At 46.5% G+C, this 19,111-nt stretch overlaps 1 protein-coding gene across 6 annotated transcripts in view; it reads right to left on the bottom strand.

Annotated features, from left to right (window-relative positions):
* Nucleotides 1-19,111, bottom strand: part of LOC141735424 (BDNF/NT-3 growth factors receptor-like) — a 211,421-nt gene that overhangs the window by 38,517 nt on the left and 153,793 nt on the right. For all 6 annotated transcript variants that reach the window (XM_074568144.1, XM_074568143.1, XM_074568145.1 and 3 more), the window contains 2 exons: nucleotides 14,775-14,905; nucleotides 453-694 (listed from right to left, as the gene is read on the bottom strand). In XM_074568144.1, the coding sequence (XP_074424245.1) occupies nucleotides 453-694; nucleotides 14,775-14,905 (373 nt within the window). The remainder of the gene's footprint in view (nucleotides 1-452; nucleotides 695-14,774; nucleotides 14,906-19,111) is intronic.

Genomic DNA, 19,111 nt, shown 5'->3' with positions numbered 1-19,111 from the left:
TCTTGCTGCAGATTAATGGTACCCTTTCAGAACACCAAGAGGAGGGAAGTAGATTCTCAAAAGCTTTTAGACACCTACAGATAGAGATAGGTGTTGAGTGGGATCTTCCCAAGTGCTGGCAGAAAAGAGTCAAGGAAACAATTACTACTGCAAGTTTTATAAACGAACATTTCAGAATATGCTGAAATATACTGAAAACACTATTCCTTTGGTTCCCATTCTTTTGATGGAAAGTGTAAGGATTAAATTAATAGTACTTCCAAATAGGTAAAGAAACAATAAGCCCCACATCACAGTACACAAGATGAATCAGCAGAGTGTTGCAAAGATTTTCACTCTTAGGTGTCTGCATTTTTCAGTGAGAGCAGTTAATTTGGCATTAAGTACCAGCAATACCTACCTTCTCTGCCCACTTCTGACTTTCCACCGCAACACAATGTTGGTGGATTTACCTGAGAAATTTGTTAAGGTCTCCATTCTTCATATACTCAAAGACCATGATGAGTGGATCACCCTCAACACAGACACCATAGAACTTGACAATGTGCTCATGTTGCAGGTTAGTCAGCAGCTCTGCCTCACGGTGGAAGTCCTTGCAGGCATTGTCACTGGCATCCTTCAGTGTCTGGTGGAGGAAAGGAATATGTAAGGAAGGAGAGATGTTCGCAGAAGGCAGCAAACATGTGGGAAGGCACTGTAAGGGTAAGATAAGGACACTACTGTGTAAAGGATGGAGAAAGTACATTCTTAGTAACTGTTTTAGCAATGTAGATGTGATGCAATTGCAATTAAATAACAGTGATACAATTTTCATTCCCCTGCCGCACATCATCCCATACAACGATTTTTATTGTAAGAGGATGCAGGAATACTCATGATCTTACTGTGACAAGTGTTTTCCAAAAACAGAACAAAGAAATTAATCTTATCTGAAAAACATCGTACTAGTATACAGCTGATCTATGGCCTTTAGCATTTAACTCAAGCAAAACTCTGGTATCCTATTAGTATTTACCTTTGTTGTAAGTTCCTTAAAGTAAAGCTTTGTTTGCTTAAAATGCTTAGCAGGAATATAGATGCATTTGTTATTTATTATTAATGTTGTTGCTAATGTTTGTTGCAGTGTGCTATACATTAGGTAGATTTATAGAAGGGTACATCCCTGGACCAGAACTCACAACCTGAGACCTCATCCAGAAACTCCTTTAGAATTCAGTAAATCTACTCATATGTCTAAGATTAAGCATATGCATAAACAATTGGAGGATCAATCTTAAATTGATGGACAGAGAGAAAGTAGATGCAGAACAGAATTGGGGGGGTGTAATTTTATTTTTTCCCCATTTATACAGCTTTAAAATCTTGCATATCTTCATTTTACAGGAAATATATCAACACTGGATCAAATGTGAGGCTTAAATATTGCATAATGAAATAATGCTAATTTAACTCCCCCACAAAGACAGTTTTAGATCTCTCCTCAACTCAAGAACTATGCTTCATGAGCAAGGAAATACTTTCATGCACCAAAAAAACCCAATTCTGACACCAGTTAAGTAAGGAATAGTCATAAATAGCAATAAACCATTGCTATGCTCTACCTTCAAAAGGTACAGTGGTTGCACTATATTGATTCAAATAATATTTTTTAAATAGTAAGAGAATGGTAACAGGTTACCAATGCTCACAAATTGTTATTCACAGAAAGTGAAGGCTGGGCTCTCTATCTCTGTATTTTAACTACAATTAGACTCAATGTGAAGGAAGATGAGACAAAAAAGTAGTTGCTTTGCCTTAACTAAAGATGTTTTTTCCTGGTCATCTAGTCACGTTATTTTCTATCCCCAATTCATATAGGGAGCATGGGACCAACCACACTCATGAGAACAGATACAGAACAAGTTGATATAATGCAATGGTTCTGCCAACAAACCCAGTTCTTAGCTGTAACAAAGTCATGGTTTGTTAAAGGTTTTTCTTCAACAGACACAATTCTATCCACTTTTCTAGTATTATACGTATGCATGTGTGAATGAGGGGCTAAAAGACAACTGTCAGAGAAAACACTTGCTTTACTTATGAAAGTGCAACATAGGTCTCCAAAAATGAACAGTTACCATGATAAGGTCAAAATGGTGGGACAAGGAACAGGGCAAACTGAACAGCCACCTACCAAACTGAGGTTTTTTTCCCTGTGGATTTCAGGTTCTATAGATCCCAGAAGCAATAAAAATCTGTCACGCCACAAACACCCCTTCTCTGAGGGACCCTCCTGTGTTTTCTGGCACAGAGCTCCTCTTCCACAAGTTTTACCAATAATGATGTAATAAGGATTTTGGCTGCTTCACAAACTATGATAGAGCACACAGAGCTATATTCTCTAAGGTGGCTATCATATCATCTCCCCACCTATGGTTCTCACACAGTCATATCTGAACCAGGTGAGAACTGAATTGGAACATGTCTTCCAACCTTTTCAAGCTCTGGGATGATCCTTTAACACGATACAGGCACTGAATCACAGTCCAATCTACATTATATAATGGAATCGCCATTGAGAATTCTGTTGCCATTTGAGTTTCCTCTGCTGGTTTCATATATAAAGCAATTGGACTGTAATTCTTCTCAGTAACAGAACTAGAAAAACAATTAATATAAAATACATTTTTAAATAATAGCAACCTGGAGGAAAAAAAAAATGACAGGGAGAAGCATAGGTTCATACTCTTTCCAACATACTCTTTCCCTGGAAAGACAGTAAAAATGCCGAAAACTTTGTCCTGTGAGGCTCGCATATTGTATATTTCGGAAAGCACTTTTTATCTCACAGAAACAGCAAAATTATCATATGACAGAGTAGTTTCCATGGCAATTACATATTTTCTGTCAAACAACAAAATGCAGAAAGGTCTAAACCCAGGTAAAACCCAAACAGGGTTTCTGCTACCAAGGGGTGACTGAAATTTCTGTTACCCAACATTGCCAAGTCCCTTCTCATTATTTCATGCAGCACACAGAATAGTCAGAATGCGTGAGAGAGAGCTTACATAGTCAGGTAAGGAGGAAAGTGAAAAGAACAAAAATTAATAAGCACACAGAATTTACATAGACATGAGAGAGTAATGCATTTAGCATGTTCTCAGTGCAAGGGAAAAATAAAACCAAATAAAACTGTAAGGCCACAAGAGATATAAAACATATGAATTATTATTATTATTAATTATTATTAAGTAAACAAAAGCTTTAGCATGCAAAGTACTCTCACCAGTCCATGGGAGTTTTTTTCTGAGTAGGAACTGAGAGACAACTCCATGTAGAATCGTAGAATCATAGAATCATTTAGGTTGGAAAAGACCCTTGGGATCATTGAGTCCAACCATCAACTCCACTCTACAAAGTTCTCCCTTACACCATATCCCCTAACACCACATCTAAACAAGTCTCAAACACATCCAGGGATGGTGACTCCACCACCTCCCTGGGCAGCCTATTCCAGTGTCTGACCACTCTTTCTGTGAAGAATTTTTTCCTGATGTCCAGCCTAAACCTACCCTGCTGCAGCTTGAAGCCATTCCCTCTTGTTCTATCGCTAATTACCTGTGAGAAGAGACCAGCACCAACCTCTCTACAATGTCCTTTCAAGTAGTTGTAGAGAGCGATGAGGTCTCCCCTCAGCCTCCTCTTCCTCAAACTAAACAGTCCCAGCTCCTTCAATCGCTCCTCATAAGATTTATTCTGCAGGCCCTTCACCAGCTTCGTTGCCTTCCTCTGCACTCACTCCAGCACCTCGATATCTCTCTCGTATTGAGGTGCCCAGAACTGGACACAATACTCAAGGTGTGGCCTCACCAGTGCTGAGTACAGGGGGACAATCACCTCCCTCCTTCTGCTGGTCACACTGTTTCTAATACAAGCCAGGATGCCATTGGCCCTCTTGGCCACCTGGGCACACTGCTGGCTCATGTTCAGCCGCTTGTCAATTAGAACCCCCAGGTCCTTTTCTGCCAGGCAGCTCTCCAGCCACACTGCCCCAAGCCTGTAGCGATGCATGGGGTTGTTGTGGCCCAAGTGCAGGACCCGGCACTTGGCCTTGTTGAAGCACATTCCATTAGCATTGGCCCATCGGTCCAATCTATCCAAGTCTCTCTGTAGAGCCTCCCTGTACTCATGTAAATCAACACTCCCGCTTAGCTTCGTGTCATCTGCAAACTTGCTGATGATACACTCTATGTCCTTATCAAGGTCATCAATAAAGATGTTAAACAGAAATGGTCCCAACACCGAGCCCTGAGGGACACCACTTGTGACCGGCCGCCAGCTGGATTTAACTCCATTGACCACCACTCTTTGGGACCGCCCATCCTGCCAGTGCTTGATCCAGCAGATCGTATGCTCATCCAGGCCATGAGCAGCCAGTTTTTCCATGAGAATTCTATGGGGGACAGTGTCAAATGCTTTTCGAAAGTCTAGGTAGACAATGTCCACAGCCTTTCCCTCATCCAATAATCGGGTCATCTTGTCATAGAAGGAGATCAGGTTTGTCAGGCAGGACCTGCCTTTCCTAAACCCATGCTGACTAGGCCTGATCCCCTGCCTGTCCATTATATGACTTGTAATGGCACTCAAGGTGGCGCTCAATGACCTTCCCTGCTACCGAGGTCAGACTGACAGGCCTATAGTTTCCTGGATCCTCCTTTCTGCCTTTTTTGTAGATGGGTGTTACATTTGCTACCCTCCAGTCCATTGGGACCTCCCCAGTTAGCCATGACTTCAGGTAGATCATGGAAAGTGGCTTGGCGAGCACGTCTGCCAACTCTTTCAGCACTCTTGGATGTAACCCATCCGGTCCCATAGACTTGTGCGCATCCAAGCGGTGCAGCAGGTCACTGATCACTTCCTCTTTAATTGTGATGACCTCGTCCAGCTTCCCCTTCCTGTCTCCTAGCTCACGAGGCTGGGTGCCCAGGGAACAGCTAGTTCCACTGCTAGAGACTGAGGCAAAGTAGGCATTGAGCACCTCAGCCTTTTCCTCATCCTTTGTGACTATGTTTCCCTCTGCATCCAATAAGGGAGGGAGGTTTTCCCTAATCCTCCTTTTGTTGTTAATGAATTTATAGAAACATTTTTTGTTATCCTTAACAGCTGTAGCTACGTTGAGCTCTAGCTGTGCTTTGGCTCTCCTAATTTTCTCCCTGCATAGCTTCACTACATCTTTATAGTCTTCATGAGAGACCTGCTCCCTCTTCCAAAGGTCATAGGCTCTCCTTTTGTTCTTGAGGTCCAGCCAAAGGTCCCTATTTAGCCAGGCCGGTCTCCTTCCCCGCCTACTTGTTTTTCGGCACACGGGGACAGCCTCCTCCTGTGCCTTTAAGACTTCTCTCTTGAAGTATGTCCAGCCTTCCTGGGCTCTTATATCCTTCAGGGCAGCCTCCCAAGGGATTTCATATTTATCTTCATATTTTCACTGGGTCAAACTCTGTGCCCAACAGGGGGACTGGACACAGTCATCTGTCTCAGTCTCTACATGCCTGTGAAGTCCCATCCCTGATCAGTGAGAGTACTACCCTCAATTTTAACTGGAGCATAACTATGAGCTATGCTTTGTACCATGATAAAAGAGAATCGCCAGGAAGTGACAGGTGATTAACCACTTGGCTATACAGGGATCAATCCAATAATCTAGTTAGCTAAAAACTCACTCTATGACAGGGACCAGAATCAGATCTTCAAGAATTGGTGCAAGTGGGCAGTGTAAGGGTATGTGAAAGGGCCATGTCTGCTCCTTTAAGGGTGTCTGGTCAAGGACCTTTTTTCAGTGCAGCAAGGAAAAATAAGAAAAGGAGGAAGCCATAAACAAGAACATTCAGGGCCAGAAACCTGACTGACACATGATAAGGGAGATGGTAAGAACCAAACTTGGTCAGTCACACTAATTGATGAGGGCTGTGAGAGTGTGAGAATGTTTATTCCAGCAGGTTATCTGATCAGGGATATAGTCAATTGGGAAACCAAGGGAAAAGATGGAAGCCAGAAACCAAAATACACTAAGACCCAGACCTGAAAAAGCAAACATGAGACAATGACAAGAAACAAACCTCACCAGTCACAGTAACTGATGGACTATCAAGAAACCACAGGTGTCACTTCAAGTAAAACCAACCTGGATTTTGCAACTGATAAGGCTGTAAAACAGAAGGGGGGAAGGGGGGTCCTGGACTGGAAGAGTTTGGAAATTGATAGAGCTGTACAAACCCTTGGGGACATGCAGGGGAAGGGGAGATCAGGAAGGAACAAAGAAAGGGGTAGACATAAAAGGGTATAAAAGTCACATGAATAACGGGGGCAGTCAGTACAGTTGCCTTGATCACCGCAGTCTGTCCTATAATTTTATATTTTCTTATTAAATATTTTCTTAACTATTTCTCTGCATAATCTCACTCTCTATCCCATGTGTATGTGTGCTTGCAAGGACTAAGTACCAGCTTCTGGTGAGACTTGTATGTGCGTGAGTAGAATTTGGTGCTAGCTACTGGAGTCAGACATGGGGCCAGGCACCCCTGGCCTTTGGTGTCAACGAGTGGGGGTCTTTTGCCTCCAGCCACTGGGGCAGGAATGGTGTGTCCCCCCCAAACCAGCTACTGGGGGGTACTGGCATGAGTGAGGTGGGTGAGGGGCTCTGCATCTGTGGGTGGAGCAGGACCTCAGGTGCAGGCTGCTGGGGAGGGCCGAGTGTCTGTATCTTCCCCAAACCTGTTGTGTGTGGGGTATATGCACTAGCAAACTTTAAGCTGGACTAGCCAGTGAGTACGGGGGCCTTGTGTCTGGGCCGGGGTATCAGGCAGGTGGGGTAGCTGTGCTGGTACACCCAGGGGTAGTTGCAAACGTGGAGTGCATGAGGGATAGGTGTGTGAGTGCATGCATGTTTGCTAGCGAGCATCAAGATGGACTAGCTGGTGAGTAGGGAACCAGTGAAGCGAGTAAGGGGGCCCAGGATCCAGGCAGGGGTGCTGGGCAGACAAAGGGGCTGTGCCAGTACTCGAGGGATCTGTGAATGTGTGTGTGCTTGTTTATGTAGAGAGTGTTGTGTGTATGCTTTTGATGTACCTTAGTACCTCTGCTCTGTGTGTACATTGGCATCTTGCACACTAGGTAAATGACCCTGCTTTGGGCAACACTTTCACTAGTGAATTTCTATCTCTACCAACCAAAGAGGAGGAGGGGACTTGGCTGTCTATGTTTATGATTGATGTGAGTCCTGTATGTAGGTGCTGTTGAAGGCAGCGCCTTGTCTGCAGCAGTCTATGTGACCTGCTGTGTCAGTGTCCTCTGTGTGTGTGCGTGCCCGCATGGATGAACAAGGAGCTCCTGGACAAGCTCAAAAGCAAAAAGGAGGCCTACAGAGGGTGGAAGCAAGGACAGGTAGCCTGGGAGGAATACAGAGAAACTGTCCGAGTGGCCGGGAAGCAGATTAGGCAAGCTAAAGCCCAGATAGAATTAAATCTGGCCAGGGACATCAAGGGCAACAAGAAAAAATTCTACAGGTATGTCAGGGGTAAAGGCAAGACTAGGGAAGATGTGGTCCCTCTCTGGAAGGAGACAGGAGACCTGGTCACCCAGGGTATGGAGAAGGCTGAGGTACTGAATGACTTTTTCGCCTTGATCTTCACCAGCAAGGGCTCCAACCACACTGCCCAAGCTGCAGAAGGCAAAGACAGGGGCTGTGAGAATGAAGAACTGCCCACTGTAGGAGAAGATTAGGTTTGCAACCATCTAAGGAACCTGAAGGTGCATAAGTCCATGGGACCGGATGAAATCCATCCACAGGTCCTGAGGGAGCTGGTGGATGAAGTTGCTGAGCCGCTTTCCATTATATTTGAAAAGTCGTGGCAGTCTGGTGAAGCTCCCGCTGACTGGAAAAGGGGAAACATAACCCCCATTCTTAAAAAGGGAAAAAAGGAAGACCCAGGGAACTACAGACCGGTCAGTCTCACCTCTGTGCCCGGCAAAGTCATGGAGCAGATCCTCCTGGAATCTCTGCTAAGGCACATGGCAAATAAAGAGGTGATTGGTGACAGCTAACATGGCTTCACCAAGGGCAAGTCATGCCTGACAAATCTGGTGGCCTTCTACGATGGTGCTATAGAATTGGTAGATAAGGGGAGAGCAACAGATGTCATTTACCTGGACTTATGCAAAGCATTTGACACTGTCCTGCATAACATCCTTGTCTCTAAATTGGAAAGGCATGGATTTGATGGATGGACCACTCGGTGGATAAGGAAATGGCTAGTTGGCCGCGCTCAAAGGGTTGCAGTCAACGGCTCAATGTCCAAGTGGAAACCAGTGTCAAGTGGTGTTCCTCAGGGGTCACTCACTACTGGGACTGGTGCTGTTTAACATTTTTGTTGGTGGCATAAATGGTGGGATTGAGTGCACCCTCAGCAAGTTTGCTGATGACACCAAGCTGTGTGGTGCCGTCGGCACGCTGGAGGGAAGGGATGCCATCCAGAGGGACCTGGACAGGCTTGAGGGGTGGGCCCATGCAAATTTCATGAATTTCAACCAGGCCAAGTGCAAGGTCCTGCACTTGGGTCATGGCAATCCCAGGCACAAATACAGGTTGGGCAGAGAATGGCTTGAGAGCATCCCTGAGGAGAAGGACTTGGGGGTGTTGGTGGATGAGAAGCTCAACATGAGCCAGTAATGTGAGCTCACAGCCCAGAAAGCCAACTGTTTCCTGGGCTGCATCAACAGAACCGTGGCCAGCAGGTCGAGGGAGGTGATTCTGCCCCTCTACTCCGCTCTGGTGAGACCCCACCTGGAGTACTGCATCCAGCTCTGGAGTCCTCAAGACTCCAAGCGACTCAGTCGCTGCGCACTGAGCAAACAAGCAGTGAGTGGGCGTTCCCTGGGTGTCACCTGTGGAACCACCTGGGATCACCAGAGGAGGGTGTACATCGGCAAGGTGACATCAGCGGCGGGCAGCCACCGCAGAGTGCGGTGTGGGATGGGTGACTGCGAGGGGAGGAACAAGAGGAGAGCAAGCAGGCAGGCAGGCTAGGTCGACTACAAAGAAAACATGGTCTCCACTCGGTCTGTAGCCAAAGCCAGAAGGAATAAAGCAACCCAAATGGATGTGATGGAGAGACATGCAGCTGTCCAGGCGACGGGCTGCATGGAATGTCTGTCACTCTGGCAGGAGGACAGCAAAGACAGTACCTGTGTGTGCTGCAACCAGGTGAATGATCTGCTCGGCCTGGTGGCTGAGCTTAAGGAAGAAGTGGAAAGACTGAGGAGCATTCGGGAGTGTGAAAGGGAGATTGATTGGTGGAGCCACACCCTGCCATCCTTAGGGAAAAAGCAGCAGGAGGAGGCTCCACGAGAGGCAGAGGATCCCCTGCCCTCTTGTCACCAGGCAGAAGGAGGGGAACTAGGAGAGGATGGGGGGAATGGAAGCAGGTACCTGCTCAGGGCAGCAGGAGAGCCCCCTCCAGACCCCCCATCCCCCCCCCAGGTGCCCATACAGAACAGATATGGGCCTCTGGAGATAGATGAGGAGGGAACTAAGGATGCTGATAAAGCCCCATCCAGGGAGTTGTCAAAGCAGCCAGCTCCATGCATTAAGACTGCCTCTGTGAAGAGCAGGAGGAGGGCAATAGTCATAGGGGGTTCCATTCTGAGGGGAACTGAGGGTCCCATATGCAGGCCAGACCCTTCCCACAGGGAGGTCTGCTGCCTCCCTGGGGCCCATGTTAAGGATGCAACCAGGAAGCTTCCTGGCCTGATATGGCCCTCAGATTATTACCCTCTTTTGATCTTACAGGCAGACAATGAGGAGCTGGAGAGTAGAAGTCTGAGGGCAATGAAGAAAGATTTCAGGGCTGTGGGACGGCTTGTCAAGGGTTCGGGAGCACAAATTGTGTTCTCCTCTGCCCTTCCAGATTTGGGGACTGACGAATGGGTAAACAAGAAAATCAGACAGATCAACACCTGGCTCCAAAACTGGTGCTACGAGCAGGGCTTTGGGTTCTGTGATCATAGTTTGATCTGCAGGACACCAGGGCCTGCTTGCTAAGAATGGGGAAACCCTATCCCAAAAGGGGAAAAGGGTACTAGGCCAAGAGTTAGCAAGGCTCGTGGACAGGGCTTTAAACTAGAAATGAAGGGGGAAGGGGATAAAACCAGGCCCACTAGTAATGAGCCTAGGGATAAAGGGCCAAGGATGGGGGTGAAATCGGTAGCCCAGCTCAAGTGTATCTACACGAATGCACGTAGCATGGGCAACAAACGGGATGAGCTGGAAGCCATTGTGTAGCAGGACAGCTATGATGTAGTCGCCATCATGGAAACGTGGTGGGATGACTGTCGTGACTGGAATGCTGCGATGAATGGCTATAAGCTCTTCAGAAGGGACAGGCAAAGAAGGAGGGGCGGGGGTGTGGCTGTGTACATTAGGGAATGTTTTGATTGGATAGAGCTAGAGTCCAGTGATGATAAAGTAGAGTGTTTATGGGTAAGGATGAAGGGGAAGGCAAATAAGGGAGATGATCTTGTGCTGGGAGTATGCTATAGACCACCCGACCAGGATGAGGAGACAGATGAAGTATTCTATAAGTGGCTGGCTGAAGTCTCACAATCGCCAGCCCTTGTTCTGGTTGGGGACTTCAACCTGCCAGCTATCTGCTGGAAATACAACACAGCAGAGAGCGGGCAGGCTAGGAGGTTCCTCGAGAGCATGGAAGAGAACTTCCTGACACAACTGGTAGGTGAGCCTACCAGGGGAGGTGCCTCGCTAGACCTACTGCTCACAAACAGAGAAGGACTAGTGGGAGATGTGGTGGTCGGAGGTCATCTTGGGCTTAGTGATCATGAAATGGTCAAGTTTTCAATTCGTAGTGATGTAAGGAAGGGGGTTAGCAAAACCTCCACCTTGGACTTCCAGAGGGCAGACTTTGGCTTGTTCAGGACACTGGTTGAGAGAGTTCCTTGGGAGATAGTCCTGAAGGGCAAAGGGGTCCAGGAAGGCTGGATGCCCTTCAAGAAGGAAATCTTAAAGGCCCAGGAGCAGGCTGTGCCCAAGTGTCGCAAGTCTAAAGGGCGGGGAAAATGGCCAGTCTGGATGAGCAAGGAACTTCTGATGGGACTTAGGGATAAAAGGAGGGTTTACCACCTTTGGAAGAAGGGACAGGCAACTCAGGAGGAGTACAGAGATCTCGTTAGGTTATTCAGAGAGAAAATTAGGAAGGCAAAAGCCCAGCTGGAGCTCAACTTGGCCACTAACATTAAGGACAAGAAAAAAGGTTTTTATAAATACATCAACAAAAAGAGAGCCAGGGAGAATCTCCATCCCTTACTGGATGCCGGGGGGGGGGGAAAGTTGCAACCAAGGACGAGGAGAAGGCTGAGATACTTAATGCCTTCTTTGCCTCCGTCTTCAATAGTCAGACCAGCTATCCCCAGGGGGTTCAGCCTCCTGAGCTGGAAGATAAGGATGGAGAGCAGAACAACCCACCCATAATCCAGGAGGAAGTAGTCAGTGATCTGCTTCTGCACCTAGACACACACAAGTCTATGGGGCCGGATGGGATTCACCCAAGAGTACTCAGGGAGCTGGCGGGAGAGCTCACTAAGCCCCTCTCCATCATTGATCAACAATCCTGGTCAACAGGGGAGGTACCAGATGACTGGAGGGTGGCTAATGTGATGCCCATCTACAAGAAGGGTCGGAAGGAGGATCCAGGGAACTACAGGCCTGTCAGCCTGACCTCGGTACCAGGAAAGATCATGGAGAGGATCATCTTGAGTGAGCTCTCACGGCAAGTGCAGGGCGGCCAAGGGATCAGGGCCAGCCAGCATGGGTTTAGGAAAGGGAGGTCCTGCTTAACCAACCTGATCTCTTTCTATGACCATGTGACCCGCCTTCTGGATGCGGGGAAGGCTGTGGATGTTGTCTATCTGGACTTTGGTAAGGCCTTTGACACCGTCCCCCACAGCATTCTCCTGGAGAAGCTGGCGAATCATGGCATAGACAAGTGTACTCTTCGCTGGGTTAAAAACCGGCTGGATGGCCATGCCCGGAGAGTTGTGATTAATGGGGTGAAATCCTCTTGGCAGCCGGTCACCAGTGGTGTCCCTCAGGGCTCAGTTTTGGGGCCAGTTTTGTTTAATATCTTTATCAATGATCTGGATGAGGGGATTGAGTGCACCCTCAGTAAGTTTGCAGATGACACCAAACTAGGTGGGAGTGTTGATCTGCTTGAGGGTAGGAAGGCTCTACAGAGGGACCTGGACAGGCTGGATCGATGGGCCAAGGCCAACTGTATGAGGTTTAATAAGGCCAAGTGCCGGGTCCTGCATTTTGGTCACAACAACCCCAAGCAACGCTACAGGCTTGGGGAAGAGTGGCTGGAGAGCTGCCCGGCAGAAAAGGACCTGGGGGTGCTGGTGGACGGCCAGCTTAACATGAACCAGCAGTGTGCCCAGGTGGCCAAGAAGGCCAACAGCATTCTGGCTTGTATCAGGAACAGCGTGGCCAGCAGGAGTAGGGAAGTGATCGTGCCTCTGTACTTGGCACTGGTGAGGCCTCACCTCGAGTACTGTGTTCAGTTCTGGGCCCCTCTGTACAAGAGGGACATTGAAGTGCTGGAGCGTGTCCAGAGGAGAGCTACCAGGCTGGTGAGGGGTCTGGAGACCAAGTCATATGAGGAGAGGCTGAGGGAGCTGGGCATGTTTAGCTTGGAGAAGAGGAGGCTGAGGGGAGACCTCATTGCCCCCTACAACTACCTGAAAGGAGGTTGGAGAGAGGTGGGTGTTGGCCTCTTCTCTCAGGTGAATAATGACAGGACCAGAGGGAATGGTCTGAAGTTGCAGCAGGGGAGGTTTAGATTAGATATTAGGAAGGATTACTGTACTGAAAGAGTGGTCAGGCACTGGAACGGCCTGCCCAGGGAGGTGGTTGAGTCACCATCCCTAGAGGTGTTTAAGAAACGTCTAGATGTGGCACTTCAGGGCATGCTCTAGTGGCAGAGATTGTTGGTTGTTTGGGGTTTTTTTTTTTTTGGTTTTTTTTTGGTGTGTGTATGGTTGGACTCGATGATCTCAAAGGTCCTTTCCAACCATGAAGATTCTATGATTCTATGATTCTATGATTCTGTGATTCTATGATTCTATGGAGCGGGTCCAGCAGAGGGCTGGAGCACCTATGCTATGAAGGCAGGCTGAGAGAGTTGGGGTTGTTCATCATGGAGAAGAGAAGGCTCCAGGGAGTCCTTATAGTGGCCTTCTAGTACTTGAAGGGGGCCTACAGGAGAGATGAGGAAGGACTCTTTATGAGGGAGTGTAGCAATAGGATGAGGGGTAACGGTTTTAAAGTGAAAGAGGGCAGATTTAGATTAGATATTAGGAAGAAATTCTTTACTGTGAGGGTGGTGAGGCACTGGAACAGGCTGCCCAGAGAAGCTGTTGATGCCCCATCCCTGGAAGTGTTCGAGACCAGGCTGGATGGGGCTTTGTATAACCTGGTCTAGTGGGAGGCGTCCCTGCCCATGGCATAGGGGTTGGAACTAGATGATCTTTAAGGTCCCTTCCAACCCAAAACATTCTATGATTCAACAAGTCCATTCTCTTTTTGTGTTCTCTCACTGACAGATCCAAACCTCTTGTTTCTTTTTTACAATTTCAAAAAGATTATCTCCTGGGATTCTTTTACTGTATGGTGGACAGATAGTATTATTTTCTGTTCCCTAAGCGTAGCCCAGATTCTAAAATGTATATTCTCACCGCCTTAAATGAGATACTTCAAACGTTGAACACCTTGTTCAGCTTTCAGCAGAACATAGATAGAGACAGAAGACTGTTGGCAGGGAGAATTGGCAAGCCCTTAGTATAGTATGGTTTCACTGATTTTGTCTTCTAGTGTGCATGCATAGCTGAGGATGGCAATCGACCTCAGTGGTTCCATTTTGAGGAACAGAAAGGCTTGGCATGGTGAAACAAATCTGGTGTGCAAGCTCTAAAGATCATGATGGAAATCTTCTTACTTCTTGGTAGATTCTCAATGTGCCATGTAGTCTGTGCACTTCCAGGGTTACAAAGAAATCCTTTTTTCCCCCTCAGAAACATGAGAATTATTCTGAATACTGGCAAGTCCAAGGTTATGGTTTTTTTCACATAGTTTCCTTTCCCTTTGGACTGTATTTTGGGAGGGTTGAATGGAGAATAATTAAGAATCACTCTTCAGGGTCTGAAATATCATGACTTCTGGATTTCCATACAGCACATGAGAATATTATCTACAAGTTTTTTTATAACATTCCTGGTAGCCATATTAATGACAATTACCCACAGACAATTTCAATGGTTGATTAAAAGTTTTGCACAGTTCATGGAAAAATCAGCCTTCTTTCACTAGCAGTTAAACACATAGCCTATTCACTTATCTGGTTATAGATTATTTTTTTAGACATACCAATGTCACATGTATTTTTAATGACTTAAATGTTATTTTTCACTAATCATATCTTAGATCATAAAAGATTTTGCCCTTTTGTGACACTGTCAGTTTTTTCCTTTCCTTACAAAATTCAGCTCTCATTTTATAATCCACAGCAAGATCAAATTTCATGTTCTCTTAATGCTCCGTTAGTCTTGTGAACCTCTCCACATATATTAGAGGAGTTACATGGGGCTACAGAATACGCAAACATGATCATTTACAAATAAAATAGCATTAGTTGCAACCATGACTTAATAATGGAAACCCTACACTCTTTTACCTTCACTGCCACCAACATCTTGTCCTTCTCGGGACAGAGGTTATAGCATTCAGCCAGAAAGACTTTCCCAAAGGCTCCTTCTCCGAGTTCTCTTTTAAGAACAATATTGTGGCGCTTGATGTGCTGAACAACTGTGAACAGAACACAAAATGGAGGTCAGAAGTGAACTGCAAGGCCACAACAGGAAGGGGTCTGTGCTTACGGCCACACAGAGACAGGTTTTCCTGTACAGGGCAGTGCATATCATGAAAAGAATCAATGTGCCTATATGTCATTCATTAGCACTTTGTCCAAAAAAGAATGTGTTAATATATTTATATTTGGAACATAGTGCATTTGCTGGATAAGAAGATGACCTAGAATTAAGAGTCATCTGGGAAAAAGCTATTTATCATTGCACTTGGATGAGTGCTGTAGAGCATACATAACAGTGAATACTGCTGGGTAAACAATCCAAAGTTGTAGGTTGTTTGGTTGGACTCGATGATCTCAAAGGTCCTTTCCAACCATGAAGATTCTATGATGATATATTCAGATGTTGCCCAGGGAATTTGTGGATGCCCCATCCCTGGAAGTGTTCAAGACCAGGCTGGATGGGGCTTTGAGCAGCCTGGTCTAGTGGGAGGTGTCCCTGCCCATGGCAGAGGGGTTAGAACTAGATGATCTTTAAGGTCCCTTCCAACCCAAAACATTCTATGATTCTATGATTCTGTGTGGACCAACCTCAGGCTCCGTGCTTGACCACATGCATATTCCAAACTGGGTGTCCATTTACTTAGAAACTATCTTATCTCCATTACTAAAGAATGTAAAAAGGAGTGCTGCTATTAACAGCAGTGGAGAGAAATGACACAGCCTGTCCCCCTTGCTATCACCAACTTTAGGGAAAGGGGCCACAGTCCATGAAAGGAAAATACATACGTTCCAAATCATAAGTTTATGAAGATGCAACCTCAGAACACTGCATATATACTTAATAATAAAGTGTACCTGTGTGAGGTGAGCCTGGTGCTAGAATAAACTGGAAGAGAGACTCGGGATGCCCTGAGCCACCTCCAACATAAGCCTACCAGGAAGGCAGCACGCCTGAGAAGCGCACCTCCACAAGACTCAGCTGACACTCAACCAGGTGCCAGAAACCCCACTGCCAGCATGTAAACAGGCTCACTGCACATGCTCTGATCCCATGAAGGGATGCTGTGGGGCCCTGAGCTCCCAGCTAGCCACTCCCAGTGTGCCACTGCTCACCTGCAGGGCTCAGTAGTGCCAGAGGTGCAATGCCCAGCTACCCTCTCACAGGCCAGCATGCCACTCCGTCTCTTATTTCCAGGGTGATGACTAAATGTGCTGTTTTCAAAGGGTGGGGAGAGACTATTAAATATTTAAGTGCTGACATTTTCAAACCATAACAAAAGATAAGCCATGAACAAGGCCTTTGCTGTAGGGTTCTCCCAAATTAGGTTGGGGGCATGGGTCTGTAGAGGGTACAGAGCCAATATTTATTTATATTTCAGCTTCCATTTTGACAACGTCTAGAGTGCATGGCCTGCAAACAGGAGTACTCAATGTACTCTGTACTTGGGTGATATGTATCTTTAAGCCCTCTGGATCCCAGTATTCCCATGCCAATACCCTTTGGCTCCAACACTATCAGACACAGACAGACTTGCTGTGATCACATTCATTTCATATAACAGTCAGCCTGTTGGACAGCACAGTATAGAAGAGTGGTTATTTACAAAGTTCCAGGCCGAAAAAAACCCGTTCCTACCATTGCTGTGGTTGCAGGGTGAGGCAATTATGAAAACGGTCCTCTTTGTATGACAGATCTATCATTAAAACTAAGAAGCCATGCTTTGAAATAATAGCAAAATAGACATTAAATGAGACCACAAGTTACAAACATTTTTGATTCTTGTCAAACTCTGGTCTACTACAAAATTAAGTTATATTATGGTAAGATACACACACACACAGAACTTTTTTGCCAGCTGTTCAAATGCTGAGCAGCTTCCCTAGAGTCAATAGGAATATACACTTTATTTTAATTTCCTTCTCAGCACTGGCTTTTTAAATAAAGTGCAAAATACAGTTAGCACAAGAGACAGGCCTCAATGAAAATGCATCTTTTCCTCATAGATGCAAATTAACTGGCTTACTTCACCTTTACTAATATTCATAACAAAACAAATATCAAGGTTGAATCACTGTCCTGGAGTGTTACCTAAATACACGATATGTGATATACATCTCTGTCCTGGTTCCGACAGGGATAGGGTTAATTCTCCCCAGGCTCCGGCAGGAACACAGGTATTCCATGCCATGTGAGCCATGCCCACCCTGAGCTGCCGGGGGAGGGGGCAGGAAGTCACACTGGGAGCAGGCTGAGGCGTCCCTTGTCTGGTCGGTGAGCAGCGGGGAGCGGTGGTTCTGTAATCGTGTTTGTATATTCCTCTGTCCATGTTATTGTTGTTGTTTTTCTTGTTCCCTTTGCTGTTCTGTTAAACTGCCTTTGTCTCAACCCAAGAGTCTTGCCTTTTTCTTCTGATTCTTTCCGTGTTGGGAAGGCCCGAGCGAGCGGCACGTGGTTCTTCGTTGCCATCTGAGGCTAAACCATGACAATCTCAACCATAATTTAAGCAGAGGGTGCAGATATCATGGCACACATCAGGCCTGAAATGTGCTGCCATTGTGCAATATCATATGAATTGCTCTGCTTTCCTTCAGTTTTTCTAATTATTCATATCTCAGCTTCTCAACTCACAGGAAATAAGTAAGTAAACAGTCCCTAATACTAACAGAGGTCTTAAATTACAGCTAAAGATCATAGAATCACAGAATGGTAGGGGTTGGAAGGGACCTCTGGAGATCATCTAGTCCAAACCCCCTGCCAAAGCAGGGTCACCTAGAGCAGGTTGCACAGGAATGCGTCCAAGTGGGTTTTGAATGTCTCCAGAGAAGGAGACTCCACCACCTCTCTGGGAAGCCTGTTCCAGGGCTCTGCCATCCTCAAAGTAAAAAAGTTCCTCCTCATGTTTAGGCGGAACTTCCTATGTTCAAGTTTGTCCCCGTTACCTCTTGTCCTGTCTCCAGGCACCACTGAAAAGGGCCTGGCCCCATCCTCCTGACACCCACCCTTTAAGTATTTATAAGCATTGATAAGATTCCTCCCTCAGCCGTCTTTTTTGCAGACTGAAGAGACCCAAGTCCCTCAGCCTTTCTTCATAAGAGAGGTGTTCCAGTCCCCTAACCATCTTGGTAGCCCTTTGCTGCACCCTCTCCAGCAGTTCCCTGTCCCTCTTGAACCGGGGAGCCCAGAGCTGGACACAGTACTCCAGATGCAGCCTCACCAGGGCAGAGTAGAGGGGGAGGATGACCTCCCTCGACCTGCTGGCCACACTCTTCTTGATGCACCCCAGGATGCCATTGGCCTTCTTGGCCACAAGGGCACATTGCTGGCTCGTGGTCATCCTGTTGTCCACCAGGACTCCCAGGTCTCTTTCCACAGAGCTGCTCTCCAGCAGGTCAGCCCCCAACCTGTACTGGTGCAGGGGGTTATTCCTCCCCAGGTGCAGCACCCTACACTTGCCCTTGTTGAATTTCATAAGGTTCCTCTCTGCCCAACTCTCCAGCCTGTCCAGGTCTCTCTGTATGGCGGCACAGCCTTCCGGTGTGTCAGCCACCCCTCCCAGCTTTGTGTCATCAGCAAACTTGCTGAGGGTGCCCTCTATCCCCTCATCCAGGTCATTGATGAATATATTGAAGAGGACCGGACCCAGTACTGACCCCTGGGGAACACCGCTTGTCACTGACCTCCAACTAGACTCTGTGCCCCAACTAGACTAGATGCAGGGATTATTTTTTAAATGAAAGCCATTCAAAACTCTTTGGTTGATTACAGTTTTACAAATGTTTCCCTATGGTTGCATTAGAAAAGTGTGGCAAGTTGACAGACTGTAATTATATTTGGTTGTTGCGAGGGAATCCAATTATGGTCAGACCAGTCCATTTGAGTGGGAGGAGATGGAGATTGTGAACAATTCTGAAGATTTCTTTTCTACTAGCGACGCAGGACTCCTTCCCACCCGAGTCCACTGTGACCTGTACTTTAAAAAATGCTTACTAATAAATGAACCATTATTTTTTCCAGCATTAGAACTTGCCTTTCATCAGCTGTTCTCATCAGGGCAGAGACTGAAACCATGAGGTCCTGTTTTGTTCCTGTTCATGTTCAGCCAAAACTGTCATTCAGTTCTGCCTCTTTGGGTAATTCTCTTTCCCTCTACTTCCCCAGTAGCATTTGTCATGGGCGGAGTGATTAACTTGTAAGAGAGAAG

The sequence above is a fragment of the Larus michahellis genome, chromosome W (genome assembly GCF_964199755.1).
Source record: "Larus michahellis chromosome W, bLarMic1.1, whole genome shotgun sequence".
Taxonomy (NCBI): domain Eukaryota; kingdom Metazoa; phylum Chordata; class Aves; order Charadriiformes; family Laridae; genus Larus; species Larus michahellis.
This window is presented reverse-complemented; position numbering and strand designations above follow the sequence as displayed.